General features: G+C 33.1%; 1 protein-coding gene across 3 annotated transcripts in view; it reads right to left on the reverse strand.

Moving 5' to 3' along the window:
- The window catches only part of LOC126746771 (uncharacterized), a 110216-nt gene that overhangs the window by 42388 nt on the left and 46424 nt on the right, over positions 1-21404 (reverse strand). For all 3 annotated transcript variants that reach the window (XM_050455126.1, XM_050455127.1, XM_050455125.1), the window contains exons 3-4: positions 6904-7160; positions 6709-6805 (exon numbers count right to left, since the gene is read on the reverse strand). In XM_050455126.1, the coding sequence (XP_050311083.1) occupies positions 6709-6805; positions 6904-7160 (354 nt within the window). The remainder of the gene's footprint in view (positions 1-6708; positions 6806-6903; positions 7161-21404) is intronic.

Below are 21404 nucleotides of genomic sequence, written 5' to 3' on the forward strand. Positions count from 1 at the left end.
CTGTTGAATTTTTCTAAATCCGAATGTTAACAAACAAAATTGCCGATATTAGAGTGACAAAAATCCGCATAATTTTCGAGAAAGACATATATACAATATACTTAAAAAGTTATTGTTTAGGCTGTTATGCTTTAAAATGCCGTTACTAGTTCTGTATTTATTAAAGGAAACCTTACAGGAGACTAATAATTGTCTTTCGTAATTTAGGACGGTTTTACAGGAGTATTTTGTTAACATTCCAGCAGAAGGGTGCCCTACCTCATTATTTTTTTCCGGTCCGATAGTGGTTGAATGCGAGATTCCCAGATAAATGGATTGGCAGAAGGGGACCAATTGAATGGCCTGCAAGATCACCGGATTTTATACTGTTTCTTTTAGATTTTAACTGCCGGGAAGTAAAATGCAATTAAGCAAATTTTCCAGGCAGTTCAAGATATTTCTTTCTGAATTTAACAATATGGCTAATGTAGAACATTCCAAGAACATTCAGGTAATAATATATATTTTATGCTCGAGAATAAAGCATGTATTTATAAACTAAAATATTCCTAGTCCATTCAGAAAACATCACCACCAACTAGGTAGGAAAATTCTTTTCAAAGAACTTTGGTGGTATGATCTGGGTTGATCTTCAAATATTGTTCTTAGGAATACCATTATTGACATAAACAAAGTATGCATTTAACATTAGATTGTTCGCTGAAAAAGAGTGCCAAATTGACAAAATTAATCAATTACAGTTAAATACAACATTAACGACAACTTCCAACTTCTGAAATCAACTGATTTTAATCCAATGGGCCAATTGCAACTAATATTCCAGCTTCTTATGTTCCCGAATAAAATACTGTGATTTCTTTATTGTTTCTGCTTCCTACTCATAACCATCTCATCTTGCTTATTCCAATTATATCGATATTCACTGTCTTAGATGGCGTTGTCTATTTCCATGGTTTCCTTATTCTAAGTAAATAATTTAATACATTTTGGTTGTACTGTTTCTTTTCTACGGTCACTCATAACTGTCTGAAAATCCGAACGGGAGACTTACTCCGAAATATATAATTCTAAGCATTGCCATAGATGATTTTCACTAGGACTATCCCATGGGATCTTTAATGTTACTATTGTACTATTTAAATTTGACTCGTTTAAACCTTGGACTTTCAAATCACCTTAAAAATGAATCCCAAGATCAAACTCAAGGTCATTATAATTTTTCCTTTATCGTCCAATATTCAGCACTTCTAATGATGGAATGGCTTTTATCATCATCGGCATTCATTCATTGGTGTAATTCTAAACCCTATAAATTACAAAATTCAACAAAACGGTTTTTTTTTAAATTTAAATCTTAATTTTCCTGAATTTCTGTTGTGTGTTGTTGCAAAAGAAAACATAAAACCTAATTTTTAAGACATAAATTTTTTTATTGCCTCTCAAGTTTAAATAAGCGACAACAAGAAAAACAACCCCTCAGTAATTGTTTGCCAACAACCAAAAGTTTCATTAAAAGCACAAACAGACAACCAGCCCTTCGATTGAGTGTTTTCGAGCCCTTTTTTGCTCAAAGGGTGCTTTCTGTCTGTTTTTGTTGTTTTATCCCCCCTTGTTCCATTTCGTCTTCTTCCTATATAAAGTTTAATTTTAGAGGAGATTAAACGGTCGCACAGCCGCATTCTCGTCGTTAAATTGGACATGAGCCACGATGACCTCCGCACATTGCCGGAGGTCAGCAACGGAATGCCAACGGGAAATGTCAACACTATATGGGAAGCGTTTGTTTGGGGTTTTCTCTCCTCGATAGTTTAATTGGGGTTAATTAATTAATTAATTGAGCGGTGTTGATTAATTAATTTGTAACTTAGATGTTGAGGAATTTCAGTAAGAGCTTATTCAAGGAGTTTGAGGTCTCTACTTAGAAGTTATTTGCAGGCACTTGGATTGATCAATAAAAATGAAAATCAAAAATCATTTATTGTCTTAGATAGTGGAAACATAGCATAGACACGTCACGATTGCTATACAAAGCAATACATATACCTATATTATAATGATATGATTAACGACATTCACGTTAATTTAATACTCCCTAATGCCTTCAATTAATTAACTAATTAAATTAGCATTTCCGATAGCACGGAATCGTGGGGCCACAATATGGGTCATAAAATGAATAAACATGTGCATGTAAATATAAAATATAATAATATTTTTAGAATTTGTAACCCCTTCTTTCTCCCCTTCACTCGTCAATATCCAACCGAGTGGACATCCTTCTTTACTGGAAATTCGCCCTGCCAGATGACATAATTGGGCAGAAGGTGACAGCCTGGCCCCCCCCAAAAAAAACCGAAACTCACTCCGTTAATTATCAATTATTGATTTAGATACCGGATATCTGTCAAGACTATACAACGATTATAAATGAACCCATCATCGACGATTAGTTGGTACAAGGACCGTAATATTTCGTGCGACAGGAAACGGGTCGCATTTTATACCGGAAGAAACAAAAAAAAAATTACGTCACGCCCCATGGTTTTTTTTGTTTTTTTAGTGCGAATATTTGGGTGCCAGACTGTAAATAAAAATCAGGATGGGGCGTGGTCGGCACAAGTCGCGAGTGCTGTCGATTGTTTTGGCCGTAAAGCAGGAATATATTTTTATAAGTTATTGTTATTTAACAAACAATATTGACGGTAAAAGATGATAAAATAGGATTTTTCAGTGCACACGTATCTTATGGGGGTAACGTAATTAAAAACGACGACTTTTATTGGGAGTCATACGGGCGTCAACCTCCCGGGTGCTTTTTTTTATAATATGCAAATACTAATCGTTCTCGTTAAACGGGGTCGAAGTTTTGGAATTTTTCGGATAATTTGCCTGTAAATTGGACCCGCATTTCGCGTGGAAATTAACGTTAAGTGGGTTTGTCTATATTTAGTTAAAATCCAGATGTTTATGCTTTAGGAATTTAGAAGACAAATTCGGCTCATTAAGATATATTATGGGCCTGTTTTTTTTCCCATAAACAGTTCATTAGGATTATACATGATTTATTATTTTAAAAATATGTAGGTCAAAAAGCATTTTTCATTAGTTCTACCTCTCCTCACTGCCCCACTATTCCGCCCAGAATCATTTAGAAATCGCATGACTTCATTAAGTAGTTTATCTGAGAATCAGGATCGTCCACAATCAACCCCCAGCAGAAACCTTTCTACAAGAGTCTACGTAACAACTTTTCAGATAGAGCGCACTGGTATTGCCCCGTGGCCTCGTCAAGCCATCGCTGAAATTGTATTACCTGTATAATAAATAAAACGTTTTTCGAGGCTGAAATGGTTGTTTTGATTTAGATAGATTTACTGGTGACACGTTAATTAAGTTATTTTAGGTATATTAGTATTAATAAAATCTGTTTTTTTTTTAACAGTTTTATTCATCTTTGGCCCGTATCTAAAATATATATACATTTTGATTGTTTCATATATTGCACTAACTTTTTGACTTTTGAACTACTTCTACTTAACCGATTGTAACAAAATTTTACACAAAAATTGGGTTCTTGTCTTATGACAATACAATATTATTATATTCACCAACCTTATGGAATTAACCCGGCATCAGCAACCAGCAACCCCTAGGTAGGTGCCTTAATAGAGGGAGGAGATAGCTTTATGACTTTAAATTAGAATAAGGACAAATTTAATAAAATACCTCGTTTTAAAGATTTCATTCGGCCAGGTGAAATTGTGCAGTCATAGAAGTAATAAAATGCTAATTAAAAGACAAGCCAAAAACCAGAAAATAAAATATAATAATCTACTTTTGGTATTAATATATTAAATATGTAGGTAGTATTTCTAAATAAAATTATGACCTCTGGATCAACTTTTAACAATTTATTAAAATAACGTGAGGTGCACATTCGCCAAAAAGAATTATAGCTGATGCGCCAACTTTACAGAGAGTCGCCCAAAAAAAGAGGCTTCATACGCCTACGAAAATTTGCCAAAAAAAGGGCTTTTCTGGATAAATGAGATCTAAGAATCTAAAAGGTTTTTTGATATAGGGTTTTAAAATATTTGTTCAGAAAGGACAAAACTAGTCGACTTCTGTAGTTTTATTTTTTTTAATTAGGCTTAAAATCATATAAAAAGCAATGCTTAAACATACAGAAAATTAAGGTAATTTTCAACGCTATATTTTAGCTGTTTAGAATTTAAATTTCAAAAAATTGATTCTACAAATGTCCGTAACTAACAATTTTATAAAAAAATAATATTAAAAAAGCGCTAGTTTCTTAGATCTCATCTATCCAGAAAAGGCTTTCAACGCAGTTTTTACCGGCTAAATTCTAATATCGTTGATTGATAATCGATCGTACTAAACGTCACCCTTCTGTACTATTTTTGAAATTTTCTTGGCTGAATTGGATTACGCTCTTAAGGCCGCTGCACAAAATTCATGCCCGGAAAAAATCTTGTTCAGATACCTATAGATATATAGAATCAACGTAAACAACAGGCAATATAATTTATGTTATTTAGGATTTTTTTTGGATCAACTTTTTGTGTATGTGTATTTTAAGTTAGAATGTCTTAAAAATTGAATATTACAGGGTGTACAGTACACTATGTTAACTTAAGTGAAGATTTGCTTTTTTTAAGTTAAAGTTAATAGCACTAGGTATGTTACATTAAAAACACACCACGACCACGAACTAGAAACAAACACAAGCATGACAAAATCCAGGAAACGTGTAAAGTAAATAAACAGAGTACGACTAATTAGACAGACGACACTAATGACAAGAGTGAGTCTGGACGAGTAATGATCTAATTTTATTTTCATACACCCAAAAGTGCGCAAAAGTCATACAAAAAAAAATTCTGATACAACTAAAGTGCCTAAGAACAGGAGCTGGAGTATTTGGGCCTGGCACCAAATACTCAGAGCCACTGGGAAAATACACCAGTGTCTTTCAAGCGGAAATACACGCTATAGAAAGATGCGCTCAATTAATCCTGAACAAAGACTACCTCAAGCAGGACATCGCAATCTTCACCGACAGTCAAGCAGCCATAGCAGCACTGAGTTCACATGTCATCAGTTCTAAAATGGTAAGAGACTGTTTGGGCAAACTTAATGAGGTAGGAAAGAGAAATAAAGTCACAATATTGTGGGTACCTGGACATACAGGCGTGCAAGGTAACGAAGAAGCCAATATTCTGGCAAAAAAGGGATCTGGTTCTCAATTTGTAGGACCGGAACCTTTCTGCGGCATAGGAAAGAATACTTACCTATATGAGCTTACAAAAATGGAGGATCAACTCAGAGAAAGCCTCTGGGATGATCATCCAGGGTTGAGACACTCCAAGATGTTCCTTGGAACCCTCGACCCAAAAAAATCTAAAGCTCTAGTAAGTTTAACTAAAACTAAACTACGGATTGTAATAGGATTCCTAACAGGGCACTGTCACCTTCGAGAACACCGCAGGAAACTAAAACTAGAACAGACAGGTGAATGCAGATTCTGTGGGGAAGAGGAAGAGACCCCAGAACACCTAGTAACTACATGCGAAACAGTTGCCGAAAGTCGTGCCATGCACCTCGGAAATTATGTAATTCCAGAAGGAAATATCTCATTACTGGAACCGTCACAACTATTAGCCTTTATTAAAGCCATAGGATTGTACGAAGTAATTTGACTTGAGAATAACATCAAGCAGTAATTAGAAAGGGGCACACAATAGATCTTTTAGGTCGCAGTGAAACTTCACCCTTATTTTAATCTAATCTAATCTAATCTAAAGTGCCTAAGTAGGTATATAAATATATGCTGAATATTTATTGGGAAGTTTATTTAATAAATCTTTGTCGTCTATTTCTAGAAATTAAAACTTTTGCAAATGCGGCAATACAACATATTGGTAAACATCCTTGAGGCGGTTATTAGGATTTGTTGCATACATTATAGTTTTGCACTGTATAAGGAATAAAAATAATATAATTGTTATTTAAATAATAAGGGTTTTTAAGGAAAAATGCAATATGCCTTAGTGCGGGAAAAAAAAGTACCTACCTATCTATTATTTTTTTCCCTAAAGGGGCGTATACCTCATCAGTAGGAATTCCTATGAATGAGATATAGGTATAGGCCCCCAAAAGACGCTCCTAAAAACATTTTTCAAAAGACAAAATACTAAGAGTATGAAAGTAAATACCACACTCTCAAAACAAAAATTGACGGGTCCGACTGACTAGACTTTAAAAAAAATTGAAATCCCTTATAAGGTAGGCATGTAGTAATAAAACAAAACATATTTTATTACTACCAGGTATATCCGACTCGACTCAATAACGTGTCACCAGTATAATTAAATCTATCAAAATCAAAATAACCATTCCGTTCGGCTTCAAAAACCTAATATCTAAATAAAATCAATACAGGATAATAATATAAAGTGCAAGTACATATTTAAATGAATCGATGGGGCCACGGGGCGAAACAGTGCGCTCCATCGGAAAAGTTGTTACGTAGACACTTGTAACTTTTCTCTTATAGTGGGTGCAAAATCTCCAGAATCGATCTGGAGAATAGCAACCGGTCACCCTCTGTGTATGATGGACGCGAGGAAAACCGATTTTCGTCGTATAATTTAGATACGATGAGTTATAGAGATGGCGAAAGCTTACCTCCTCGGCGACTTCCTTGACCTCACTCTTGTCTCCACTACTACTACTACTGTCCTTTGACGGTTTCGATTTGTCCTTTTTCGAGAACGAAATTGACCTGAAAGGCCAATAAATTATTAAACGAAACAATACCCAAGTGGTACTTCTAAATGTCATAAAATGAATGTTGTACAGAGGGATAAGTTGCACTTTTACCTAAACGACCATTTTTTTTTCTTGTCCTTCTTCTTTTTCTGTTCCGTCGTTTCTTCGACTTTTGCTTCTTCCGGGGCGGTTTCGCCTTCTATTGTTGGCTTTTCCGTCTCCTTCTCCTCCCCGTTCACTCGTTGGTCACCCTCCGTTTCCTCCGTTTTATTCGGGACAACATTCGAGGGCTCTTCCGGTAGGCCGTTCTCCTTGATTTCCGTTTTCTCCTTCTCTTCGGTCTCCTCTTTTGACATTTCTTCTTTATCCTGTGAAAAAACGGAAAAAATGAGGATACTGTTTAATTTTTGCTTTTGTTTGTAGTCCTACAGGAAAAGGCCGTTTCGACGAAAAAGTACCTACACCGAGCGTTTTCTTTTCGAACACACCCCTGAATTTTAAATGAATTTAGACATAACTTTTGGGATGCACTGTATTATTAGGAATATTCAAATAAAACCAGGCACTCTTATTTTTTTGGTCACCACTGTCTATAAAAAAAAAGATAATAATAACGTTTATTAATTCCCAGTACAATTAACAATTCAATATTTACATTGCTGTAAAAGAAATAATAATAATAATAATAATAATAATAATAATAATAATAATAATAATAATAATAATAATAATAATAATAATAATAATAATAATAATAATAATAATAATAATAATAATAATAATAATAATAATAATAATATAAATGTGCGGGATTAAATGGCCTAATTTAACAACTATTGTACATTACTGGGAAAACTGGTGTTGGTAAGATTGACAAGCTATTTTGTTGTTAACATTGTTAAATACCATTTCAAAAACATAAACTTTACTAGTACAATAGGTTTTGTATACGACAGGTTTGACCGGCACGTGTGTTTTCCCTACGGTCGATAAACTGGTCGTATCTCGGTTGATTAATTATTGTTAGATAGACCATTATTTTTTGTGCTAAACCTCCAACGGAGCGGTTACTACGCACTTCTTGGTACCTATAGGTCGCGTTATAATTTGACGAAAAGATCTACGTGTAACAGCGTGAGTGACGTAAGAGTTCGACGAGCCCAAGATGCTTTTTTAATGGGATCTACTGCTGTGGAACTTTAATGGGCTTTTTCATTAAAATTTGTTTAAAAAAATATTAGGAGATTATTATTAAAGGATATGATTGTTGCGGGTTATCTTGAAATATCCTTTTTTTATGTCAAGATTTAATTAAGTCGCTTTGTTGAAATTCCAAACGAACCCATTGATATATTTACCATTTTTCAGCTAGTTTTGTCTGAGGAATCAAAATCAAAAAAAGCTCATCGATATATGGTTCTCGATTTCAGCTAATTTATTCTAGAGAATTCATAACCCCATTAACATGCTACTACTCATTTTCAACAACTTTTGACCAAGAATCTAATGGTATGATTATATTCTTTGCTAGGATTGTTACAGGATTTCAATCCTCTCAATAAACTCTAATAAATATCGTTTTTTATGAATGCCAAACAGGATTTCAATGAAAATATTACGCCAATTAATATTCTTCCCCATAAATTATCCGCTCCAATAATTATTGTCTCTTTGCTCATTGGTGAATTAAGAACCTCAATGGCGTTTACTAATTTCCTACTCGGGTGCGGAAACTTATAATTAAGCGATAAAATTTGAAAAGGTCGCCCTTTGCACTATACAACGAGGGAAATAAATGAGAAACGACAAGGATAAATTGCAGCTAATGACACTTCGGTCATCCTCCACTAAATTTATATATCAGACATGTTTCGGATATACATATAACATGTCCATCATCAGGGATAACAAATCAATCAAGTGTCTAAAATGTCTTTTTTATTCCAGGCAGTTAAGACTTATCTGTTACGTCATCTTAAGTTGATGGATCATTTTTTTTTCAGACACTAGAGATAAATCAAAGTAGTCGTCTCAACTGCCTGGAATTGGAAAAAAAATTAAATTCTGGCAGTCAAGTGTACTTCAAGTGCCTGGAATAACAAAAACAAAAATTCAACTGCCTGTAATTGCAAAGCAAAATTATTATTCCAGGCAGTTGAGATAATATTTTTGTAATTTCAGGCACTTGAAGTACACTTGACTGCCCAGAATTTAATTTTTTTCCCAATTCCAGACTACTTTGATTTGTCTCTAGTGTCTGAAAAAAAAATGACCCATCAATTTAATATGACATAATAGATTAATCTCAAAAAAATCAATCAAGTGTCTAAAATGTCAAATGTCATTCCAAGCAGTTGAGTCTCATCTGTTACGTCATCTTAAGCTGAAGGATCATTTTTTTTTCAGACACTCGAGATAAATCAAAGTAGTCGTCTCAACTGCCTGGATTTGAGAAAAAATTCTAGGCAGTTAAGTGTACTTCAACTGCCTGGAATTGGAAAAAAAATTAAATTTTGGGCAGTCAAGTGTACTTCAAGTGCCTGGAATAAAAAATAAAATTATTCCAGGCAGTTGAAATAATATTTTTGTAATTTCAGGCACTCGAAGTAACTCCGTGACGTAGACTTCACTATATATTTACGTAGAATGCCTGGAATAATAAAAAAACAACAGCCAATTGCCCGAAATTGCAAAAAAACTATAATAGGCTTTTCATTCTAGGCTATAAGACATTTTAAATAATTAGGGCACAGATAATTCTTTTTTATAATTCTAGACACCATATTTGTTATTTCAGACAATTCGTGACGTAGGCTTAAACTGCCTGATATTCCAAACATTTTCGTTAACAGAATAACCTTAAGCGCCTGGAATAAGAAAATCAATCAAGTGTCTAAAACGTCATTTTTATTCCAGGCAGTTGAGACTTATCTGTTACGTCATCTTAAGTTGAAGGATCATTTTTTTTTCAGACACTAAAAATAAATCAAAGTAGTCGTGTCAACTACCTGGAATTGAAAAAAAATTGAATTCTGGGCAGTTAAGTGTACTTCAAGTGCCTGGAATAAAAAAAATTAATCAAGTGTCTAAAATGTCATTTAAAAAAATTTATTTTTATTCCAGGCAGTCGAGACTTATCTGTTACGTCATATTAAATTGAAGGATTTTTTTTTCAAACACTAGAGATAAATCAAAGTAGTTGCCTCAACTGCCTGGAATAAAGAAAAAATTGAATTCTGGGCAGTTAAGTGTACTTCAAGTGCTTGAAATAAAAAAAAATCAACTGCCTCTAAGTGCAAAAAAAAAATTATTCCAGGCAGTTGAGATAATATTTTTATTTTTGTAATTTCAGGCACTCTAAGTAACTCCGTGAAGTAGATTTCACTATATATTTACGTAGAGTGCCTGGAATAATAAAAAAACAACACCCAATTGCCTGAAATTACAAAAAAACTATAATAGGCTTTTCATTCTAGACTATAAGTCATTTTAAATAATTAGTGCACAGATAATTCTTTTTTATAATTCTAGACACCATATTTGTTATTTCAGACAATTCGTGACGTAGGCTTAAACTGCCTGATATTCCAAACATTTTCGTTAACAGAATAACCTTAAGCGCCTGGAATAAGAAAATCAATCAAGTGTCTAAAACGTCATTTTTATTCCAGGCAGTTGAGACTTATCTGTTACGTCATCTTAAGTTGAAGGATCATTTTTTTTTCAGACACTAAAAATAAATCAAAGTAGTCGTGTCAACTACCTGGAATTGAAAAAAAATTGAATTCTGGGCAGTCAAGTGTACTTCAAGTGCCTGGAATTAAAAAAATTAATCAAGTGTCTAAAATGTCATTTAAAAAAATTTATTTTTATTCCAGGCAGTCGAGACTTATCTGTTACGTCATATTAAATTGAAGGATTTTTTTTTCAAACACTAGAGATAAATCAAAGTAGTTGCCTCAACTGCCTGGAATTGACAAAATGAAATTATAGGCAGTTGAGTGTACTTCAAGTGCCTGAAATTACAAAAATATTATCTCAACTACCTGGAATAATTTTTTTTTTGCACTTACAGGCAGTTGAACTTTTTTTTTATTCCAGGCACTTAAAGTACACTCAACTGCCCGTAATTTAATTTTTTTTCAATTCCAGGCAGTTCAGACGACTACTTTGATTTATCTCTAGTGTCTGAAAAGAAAATGATCCATCAACTTAAGATGACGTAACAGATAAGTCTCAACTGCCTGGAATAAAAATGACATTTTAGACACTTGATTCATTTTTTTGAGATTAATCTATTACGTCATATTAAATTGATGGTTAATTTTTTTTTCAGACACTAGAGATAAATCAAAGTAGTCGTCTCAACTGCCTGGAATTGGAAAAAAAATTAAATTCTGGGCAGTCAAGTATACTTCAAGTGCCTGGAATAAAAAATAAAATTATTCCAGGCAGTTGAAATAATATTTTTGTAATTTCAGGCACTCGAAGTAACTCCTTGACGTAGACTTCACTATATATTTACGTAGAGTGCCTGGAATAATAAAAAAACAACACCCAATTGTCTGAAATTACAAAAAAAAGCTATTTTAGGCTTTTAATTCTAGGCTATAAGACATTTTAAATAATTAGGGCATATATCTTTTTTTTTTATTTATAATCCCAGGCAACATTTTTGTTATTTCAGACAATTCGTGACGTAGGCTTAATTGCCTGAAATTCCAAGAATTTTTGTTCACAGAATAACCTTAAGTGCCTGGAATAAGAAAATCAATCAAGTGTCTAAAATGTCATTTTTATTCCAGGCAGTTGAGTCTCATCTGTTACATCATATTAAATTGAAGGATCATTTTTCAGATACTAGAGATAAATCAAAAAAGTCGGCTCAACTGTCTGGATTTGAGAAAACATTCTAGGCAACCAAGTGTACTTCAAGTGCCTGGAATTAAAAAAAAAATTATTCCAGGCAGTTGAGACGACCACTTTGATTTATCTCTAGTATCTGTAAAAAAAAAATGATCCTTCAACTTAAGATGACGTAACAGATGAGACTCAACTGCCTGAAATAAAAATGACATTTTAGACACTTGATTGATTTGTTACGTCATATTAGATTGATGGGTCATTTTTTTTTCAGACACTAGAGATAAATCAAAGTAGTCGTCTCAACTGCCTGGAATAAAGAAAAAATTGAATTCTGGGCAGTTAAGTGTATTTCAAGTGCTTGAAATAAAAAAAAAATCAACTGCCTCTAAGTGCAAAAAAAAAATTATTCCAGGCAGTTGAGATAATATTTTTATTTTTGTAATTTCAGACACTCTAAGTAACTCCGTGAAGTAGATTTCACTATATATTTACGTAGAATGCCTGGAATAATAAAAAAACAACAGCCAATTGCCCGAAATTGCAAAAAAAACTATAATAGGCTTTTCATTCTAGGCTATAAGTCATTTTAAACAATTAGGGCATAGATAATTTTTATTTATAATCCCAGGCAACATTTTTGTTATTTCAGACAATTCGTGACGTAGGCTTAACTGCTTGAAATTCCAAGAATTTTTGTTCACAGAATAACCTTAAGCGCCTGGAATAAGAAAATCAATTAAGTGTCTAAAACGTCATTTTTATTCCAGGCAGTTGAGACTTATCTGTTACGTCATCTTAAGTTGAAGGATCATTTTTTTTTCAGACACTAAAAATAAATCAAAGTAGTCGTGTCAACTACCTGGAATTGAAAAAAAATTGAATTCTGGGCAGTCAAGTGTACTTCAAGTGCCTGGAATTAAAAAAAAAATTATTCCAGGCAGTTGAAGTACACTTGACTGCCCAGAATTTAATTTTTTTCCAATTCCAGGCAGTTGAGACGACTACTTTGATTTATCTCTTAGTGTCAAAAAATGTGATGAATGTGTAAAAAAAATGATCCTTCAACTTAAGATGACGTAACAGATGAGACTCAACTGCCTGGAATAAAAATGACATTTTAGACACTTGATTGATTTGTTACGTCATATTAAATTGATGGGTCATTTTTTTTTCAGACCCTAGAGATAAATAAAGTAGTCGCCTCAACTGCCTGGAATTGAAAAAAAATTTAATTATGGGCAGTTGAGTGTACTTGAAGTGCCTGGAATAACAAAAACAAACATTCAACTGCTTGTAATTGCAAAACAAAATTATTATTGCAGGTAGTTGAGATAATATTTTTGTAATTTCAGGAACTCGAAGTAACTCCGTGACGTAGACTTTACTATATATTTACGTAGAATGCCTGGAATAATAAAAACCTATTTTAGGCTTTTTATTCTAGGCTATAAGTCATTTTAAATAATTAGGGCATAGATAATGCCTTTTTATAATAATAGACAAAATTTTTGTTCACAGAATAACCTGAAGTGCCTGGAATAAGAAAATCAATCAACTGTCTAAAATGTCATTTTTATTCCAGGCAGTTGAGACTTATCTGTTACGTCATCTTAAGTTGAAGGATCATTTTTTTTTCAGACACTAGAGATAAATCAAAGTAGTCGTCTCAACTGCCTGGAATTGAAAAAAAATTAAATTACGGGCAGTTGAGTGTACTTTAAGTGCCTGGAATAAAAAAAAAGTTCAACTGCCTGTAAGTGCAAAAAAAAAATTATTCCAGGTAGTTGAGATAATATTTTTGTAATTTCAGGCACTTGAAGTACACTCAACTGCCTATAATTTCATTTTGTCAATTCCAGGCAGTTGAGGCAACTACTTTGATTTATCTCTAGTGTTTGAAAAAAAAATCCTTCAATTTAATATGACGTAACAGATAAGTCTCGACTGCCTGGAATAAAAATAAATTTTTTTAAATGACATTTTAGACACTTGATTAATTTTTTTAATTCCAGGCACTTGAAGTACACTTGACTGCCCAGAATTCAATTTTTTTTCAATTCCAGGTAGTTGACACGACTACTTTGATTTATTTTTAGTGTCTGAAAAAAAAATGATCCTTCAACTTAAGATGACGTAACAGATAAGTCTCAACTGCCTGGAATAAAAATGACATTTTAGACACTTGATTGATTTGTTACGTCATATTAAATTGATGGGTCATTTTTTTTCAGACACTAGAGATAAATCAAAGTAATCGTCTCAACTGCCTGGATTTGAGAAAACATTCTAGGCAACCAAGTGTACTTCAAGTGCCTGGAATTAAAAAAAAATTATTCCAGGCAGTTGAGACGACTACTTTGATTCATCTCGAGTGTCTAAAAAAAAAATGATCCATCAACTTAAGATGACGTATCCATCCTATGAGCAGGCAATTTTTAAAAATAAATTTAATTTGATTTGACAGTCGCTGACAGCAGTGTCGTTTATGTTGAGTGTTTGCGCAGATGTCTCTCTTTGTGTCACCTTCTTTTTTTTTTTGTTGCAACGATTTTAAGTGGCATCCAGCTATTCAAATAAAGCCAAGTGTGTGTGTGTGCGCTCACCTGTCATCTAAAATTAAAATTTTATTTTCTCTTGAGGTCGTTTTCCTAATCTTCAGTTGACCTCAGAGGTTAGTGAAAAAGTTAAATTTTCATATTTGTATGATCCAAGATGTGGATCCCCCTGTATATTGGTTCATATTCGTTTACTGCAAATATGCACTCTCACGAGATGTGTATTTCTCAGTCACAAACTGACTCGTGCAAATAATGTTTTTTTTTATCTTAAATTGCGAGTAAACATTAAAAAAAAAACAAATAAAAGGCGATAACTGGATCGTGGAAAATGACTGTCGGGAATTTTATTGACATCATCGTGATTTCAGGCATGATTAATTATAAAACAACCAAAAATTAGACACGGACGTTTTAAATACAAATTACTTTTTTTTATTAATTCGTAGACAGAAGACATATCCGAGATAAATCTAAATTCAAAGGTACGGAACTCAAGCAAATCAAGACATTGGTTAGAAAATGAATCTCCATAGAACAAACCTGTTACATTACCTACTTAAAAAGACGTAAAGAAAAAGGACCTAATTAGAAAAACTACCAATAGGAAACCAATAGGAGAAGCAGTTTAATAATGCTGATTTTCAGTGGCAGCGTAGGAATTTTTTAAGAATATTTTAGAAGAAGCTATGGGACAAACTTTTGAAGAAGAGGAAAATGACGATGCTGTTGAAGCATGCGAATGTCTAGAAGATGACAACGAAATACACGCTTAAATTGTCTTAAAAATATTTTTTTTATGTCTTAAATGAGTTTAATATACTCCTAAAATCTTTATGTCTTAATTTAAGTAACTTTTTTTAATTCAATTTAATTTTCAAGTAATTCAATGGTAAAATGGGATGTTTGTTACCGTCACCGGTACTCTTAAAATGAAAAAACATTTTTCAAACATAAACAATAAACCCATCGACTTGGCACTCGTTTTCAGCTAATTTTGTCCTAGGATTTCAATGGAAAAATCAGATTTTTGATTCCATCGATGGTACTTTCGCAATCAAAAAGGTTCTTCAAAAATCAAAATAAATTCATCGATATGGTACTCATTTTCAACTAATTTTGTCCTAGAATTTCAATGGAACAATCAAATTTTTGATTCCATCAATGGTACTTTCGCAATCAAAAAACTTCTTCAAAAATCAAAATAAATTCATCGACATGGTACTCATTTTCAACTAACTTTGTCCTAGAATTTCAATGGAAAAATCAGATTTTTGATTCCATCAATGGTACTTTCGAAATCGAAAAACTTCTTCAAAAATCAAAATAAATTCATCGATATGGTACTCATTTTCAACTAACTTTGTCCTAGGATTTTAATGGAAAAATCAAATTTTTGATTCCATCAATGGTACTTTCGCAATCAAAAAACTTCTTCAAAAATCAAAATAAATTCATCGACATGGTACTCATTTTCAACTAACTTTGTCCTAGGATTTCAATGGAAAAATCAGATTTTTGATTCCATCAATGGTACTTTCAAAATCGAAAAACTTCTCTTCTATGGTACTCATTTTCAGCTATTTGTTTCCAAACAATCCAATGGTAAAATAAGATTTTTGATCCTGTCGTCTTCCAGGCCGTTGACGTTATTTTTCAGATCCTCCAAAATTTATGACGCAATTTCTATCTATTCCAGAGGTTGTATGACGTCATTTTTTATACCCGCCAAGGATTTTAAATATTTCTTTATTTCATATCAAGCGTTTAATGGTATCTTTTAAAGGTTTTCCAAAGGTTCGGCTCAATTTTGCAGGCGTCTGAAGTTATTTTTTTTTAGGCTTTGACGTTAATTATCCAGTTTTGTTTTTGACATTTTTCAGGATTTTGGCATAATTTTTTAAATATTTTTCAAGAACTAAAAATAATTTTTCCCGGTTTTTGAGGTCCTTTTTCGACAAGACATGTGATTTTAACTTGTCCAGACTTCTGACATCAATTTTCTAGTTTATTGTTTACTGAATTTTCTGGAAATTATTTTTTTACCACGCATTTGTACCTATTTATTCCAGGCTTTTGACGCTTTGTTTTCTATAATTTTCAAGGAATTTGGAATAATTCATCATGTTTTCAGGCTTCAGACGTCGGCAATTTCTCTTTTCAGGTTTTCCAGGCGTTTCAATTTGAAAAAAAAAAATTTCCAGGCATTGGAAATAATTTTTCCAGGCTTCTGACGTCACTCTTTTTGGTCCAGACATTTGACTTTAACGAGTCAAATTTTTTTCCCTAGAACTTGGAATAAATTGTCGTGCTTTCAGGCGTCTCAAATGAATTTTCCAGTTTTTTGTTTTCCTAATTGTCCAGGCTTTTGTCATAATTTTTTAACGATTTCCGGGAATTTAAAATAATTTTTCCAGGCTTCTGACGTCACTCTTTTTGGTCCAGACATTTGATTTTAACGAGTCAATTTTTTTTCCCTAGAACTTGGAATAAATTGTCGCACTTTCAGGCGTCTCAAATGAATTTTCCAGTTTTTTGTTTTCCTGATTTTCCAGGATTTTGTCATAATTTTTTAAATAATTTCCGGGAATTTAAAATAATTTTCCAGGCTTCTGACGTCACTCTTTTTGTCCAGACATTTGACTTTAACGAGTCAAATTTTTTTCCCTGGAATCTGGAATAAATTGTCGTACTTTCAGGCGTGTCAAATGAATTTTCCAGTTTTTTGTTTTCCTAATTTTCCAGGCTTTTGTCATCATTTTTTAATGATTTCCAGGAATTTAAAATAATTTTTCCAGGCTTCTGACGTCACTCTTTTTGTCCAGACATTTGACTTTAACGAGTCAAATTTTTTTCCCTGGAACTTGGATTCAATTGTCGCACTTTCAGGCGTGTCAAATGAATTTTCCAGTTTTTTGTTTTCCTGTTTTTCCAGGCTTTTGTCATAATTTTTTAATGATTTCCAGGAATTTAAAATAATTTTTCCAGGCTTCTGACGTCACTCTTTTTGGTCCAGACATTTGACTTTAACGAGTCCAATTTTTTTCCCTGGAACTTGGAATAAATTGTCGCACTTCCAGGCGTCTCAAATAAATTTTCCAGTTTTTTGTTTTTCTGATTTTCCAGGCTTTTGTCATCATTTTTTAATAATTTCCGGGAATTTAAAATAATTTTCCAGGCTTCTGACGTCACTCTTTTTGGTCCAGACATTTGACTTTAACGAGTCAACTTTTTTCCCTGGAACTTGGAATAAATTGTTGCACTTTCAGGCGTCTCAAATGAATTTTCCAGTTTTTTGTCTCCCTAATTTTCCAGGCTTTTGTCATCATTTTTAAAATAATTTCCAGGAATTTAAAATAATTTTTCCAGGCTTCTGACGTCACTCTTTTTGGTCCAGACATTTGACTTTAACGAGTCAAATTTTTTTCCCTGGAACTTGGAATAAATTGTCGCACTTCCAGGCGTCTCAAATGAATTTTCCAGTTTTTTGTTTCCCTAATTTTCCAGGCTTTTTTCATAATTTTTTTTAATAATTTCCGGGAATTTAAAATAATTTTTCCAGGCTTTTGACGTCACTCTTTTTTGTCCAGATATTTGATTTTAACGAGTCAATTTTTTTTCCCTAGAACTTGGAATAAATTGTCGTACTTCCAGGCGTCTCAAATGAATTTTCCAGTTTTTTGTTTCCCTAATTTTCCAGGCTTTTGTCATAATTTTTTAAATAATTTCCAGGAATTTAAAATATTTTTTCCAGGCTTCTGACGTCACTCTTTTTTGTCCAGACATTTGACTTTAACGAGTCAAATTTTTTTCCCTAGAACTTGGAATAAATTGTCGCACTTTCAGGCGTGTCAAATGAATTTTCCAGTTTTTTGTTTTCCTGATTTTCCAGGCTTTTGTCATCATTTTTTAAATACTTTCCGGGAATTTAAAATAATTTTTCCAGGCTTCTGACGTCACTTTTCTTTGTCCAGACATTTGACTTTAACGAGTCAAATTTTTTCAGGTTTTTCCCTGGAACTTGGAATAAATTGTCGCACTTTCAGGCGTCTCAAATGAATTTTCCAGTTTTTTGTTTCCCTAATTTTCCAGGCTTTTGTCATAATTTTTTTAATAATTTCCGGGAATTTAAAATAATTTTTCCAGGCTTCTGACGTCACTTTTCTATGTCCAGACATTTGACTTTAACGAGTCAAATTTTTTTCCCTTGAACTTGGAATAAATTGTCGCACTTCCAGGCGTCTCAAATGAATTTTCCAGGTTTTAATCATAATTTTTTAAATACTTTCCGGGCATTTAAAATAATTTTTCCAGGCTTCTGACGTCACTCTTTTTTGTCCAGACATTTGACTTTAACGAGTCAAATTTTTTTCCCTGGAATCTGGAATAAATTGTCGTACTTTCAGGCGTGTCAAATGAATTTTCCAGTTTTTTGTCTCCCTAATTTTCCAGGCTTTTGTCATAATTTTTTAATGATTTCCAGGAATTTAAAATAATTTTTCCAGGCTTCTGACGTCACTCTTTTTTGTCCAGACATTTGACTTTAACGAGTCAAATTTTTTTCCCTGGAACTTGGAATAAATTGTCGCACTTTCAGGCGTGTCAAATGAATTTTCCAGTTTTTTGTTTTCCCAATTATCCAGGCTTTTGTCATCATTTTTAAAATAATTTCCGGGAATTTAAAATAATTTTTCCAGGCTTCTGACGTCACTCTTTTTGTCCAGACATTTGACTTTAACGAGTCCAATTTTTTTCCCTGGAACTTGGAATAAATTGTCGCACTTCCAGGCGTCTCAAATGAATTTTCCAGTTTTTTGTTTTCCTGATTTTCCAGGCTTTTGTCATAATTTTTTCAAATACTTTCCGGGAATTTAAAATAATTTTTCCAGGCTTCTGACGTCACTTTTCTATGTCCAGACATTTGACTTTAACGAGTCAAATTTTTTTCCCTTGAACTTGGAATAAATTGTCGCACTTCCAGGCGTCTCAAATGAATTTTCCAGGTTTTAATCATAATTTTTTAAATACTTTCCGGGCATTTAAAATAATTTTTCCAGGCTTCTGACGTCACTCTTTTTTGTCCAGACATTTGACTTTAACGAGTCAAATTTTTTTCCCTGGAATCTGGAATAAATTGTCGTACTTTCAGGCGTGTCAAATGAATTTTCCAGTTTTTTGTCTCCCTAATTTTCCAGGCTTTTGTCATAATTTTTTAATGATTTCCAGGAATTTAAAATAATTTTTCCAGGCTTCTGACGTCACTCTTTTTTGTCCAGACATTTGACTTTAACGAGTCAAATTTTTTTCCCTGGAACTTGGAATAAATTGTCGCACTTTCAGGCGTGTCAAATGAATTTTCCAGTTTTTTGTTTTCCCAATTATCCAGGCTTTTGTCATCATTTTTAAAATAATTTCCGGGAATTTAAAATAATTTTTCCAGGCTTCTGACGTCACTCTTTTTGTCCAGACATTTGACTTTAACGAGTCCAATTTTTTTCCCTGGAACTTGGAATAAATTGTCGCACTTCCAGGCGTCTCAAATGAATTTTCCAGTTTTTTGTTTTCCTGATTTTCCAGGATTTTGTCATAATTTTTTAAATAATTTCCGGGAATTTAAAATAATTTTCCAGGCTTCTGACGTCACTCTTTTTGTCCAGACATTTGACTTTAACGAGTCAAATTTTTTTCCCTGGAACTTGGATTCAATTGTCGCACTTTCAGGCGTGTCAAATGAATTTTCCAGTTTTTTGTTTCCCTGATATTCCAGGCTTTTGTCATCATTTTTTATTGATTTCCAGGAATTTAAAATAATTTTTCCAGGCTTCTGACGTCACTCTTTTTGTCCAGACATTTGACTTTAACGAGTCAAATTTTTTTCCCTGGAACTTGGAATAAATTATCGCACTTTCAGGCGTGTCAAATGAATTTGTCAGTTTTTTGTTTCCCTAATTTTCCAGGCTTTTGTCATAATTTTTTAACGATTTCCGGGAATTTAAAATAATTTTTCCAGGCTTCTGACGTCACTCTTTTTGGTCCAGACATTTGACTTTAACAAGTCAAATTTTTTTCCCTTGAACTTGGAATAAATTGTCGTGCTTTCAGGCGTCTCAAATGAATTTTCCAGTTTTTTGTTTTCCTGATTTTCCAGGCTTTTGTCATCATTTTTTAATGATTTCCGGAATTTTAAAATAATTTTTCCAGGCTTCTGACGTCACTTTTCTTTGTCCAGACATTTGACTTTAACGAGTCAAATTTTTTTCCCTGGAACTTGCAGTAAATTGTCGCACTTTCAGGCGTCTCAAATGAATTTGCCAGTTTTTTGTTTCCCTGATTTTCCAGGCTTTTGTCATAATTTTTTAAATAATTTCCAGGAATTTAAAATAATTTTTCCAGGCTTCTGACGTCACTCTTTTTTGTCCAGACATTTGATTTTAACGAGTCAAATTTTTTTCCCTGGAACTTGGAATAAATTGTCGTACTTTCAGGCGTCTCAAATGAATTTTCCAGTTTTTTGTTTCCCTGATTTTCCAGGCTTTTGTCATAATTTTTTCAATACTTTCCGGGGATAATTACATTCATTTTCCACGGTTTTGACGTCATTTTTGGACCAACGGTACTCCTAAAACCATTTTTTTTTAAATCAAAATAAACCCACCCATTTTCAGCTTTTTTCCAGGGAATTTAATGGTAAAATCACTTTTTTGACACCATCGACGGTACTACCAAAATCAAAAAAACGGGTTATGTTTTAACCTAACTCGGGTCACCCTGTAGCGATAAAATCCCGCCTAAGCACCATCAAAACCGGATCTTCCGTAGAACTCGAATATGCAGATCTCGCAAGAAGAAACAGGGGCGCGGTTCGGATTTTTTTATTTTTGTAATTTTTTATTTTGACAGGCCGGTCGAACGGGGTATATGACATTAACGGACCTGACAACGTTGTCAGATTGCTCGAAAACCAGACTGGGTTCGAGTCGATATCGTTTTACAGGATAATCGGGGTATCATACAAGATCGTGCAACTGGTTGCTCAAAAATGATTATTGATTTAATTTTATAAAAATATGCTCTATGTTACGTCACCTTGGACATTAAACATCCATACTGCATTAAACACGTTAACAAATTAGCGCATAAATCGTTAACATATAAAACCATTAACCACTCGAACAAACCGTATTAACATAT

The sequence above is a fragment of the Anthonomus grandis genome, chromosome 18 (assembly GCF_022605725.1).
Source record: "Anthonomus grandis grandis chromosome 18, icAntGran1.3, whole genome shotgun sequence".
NCBI lineage: Eukaryota > Metazoa > Arthropoda > Insecta > Coleoptera > Curculionidae > Anthonomus > Anthonomus grandis.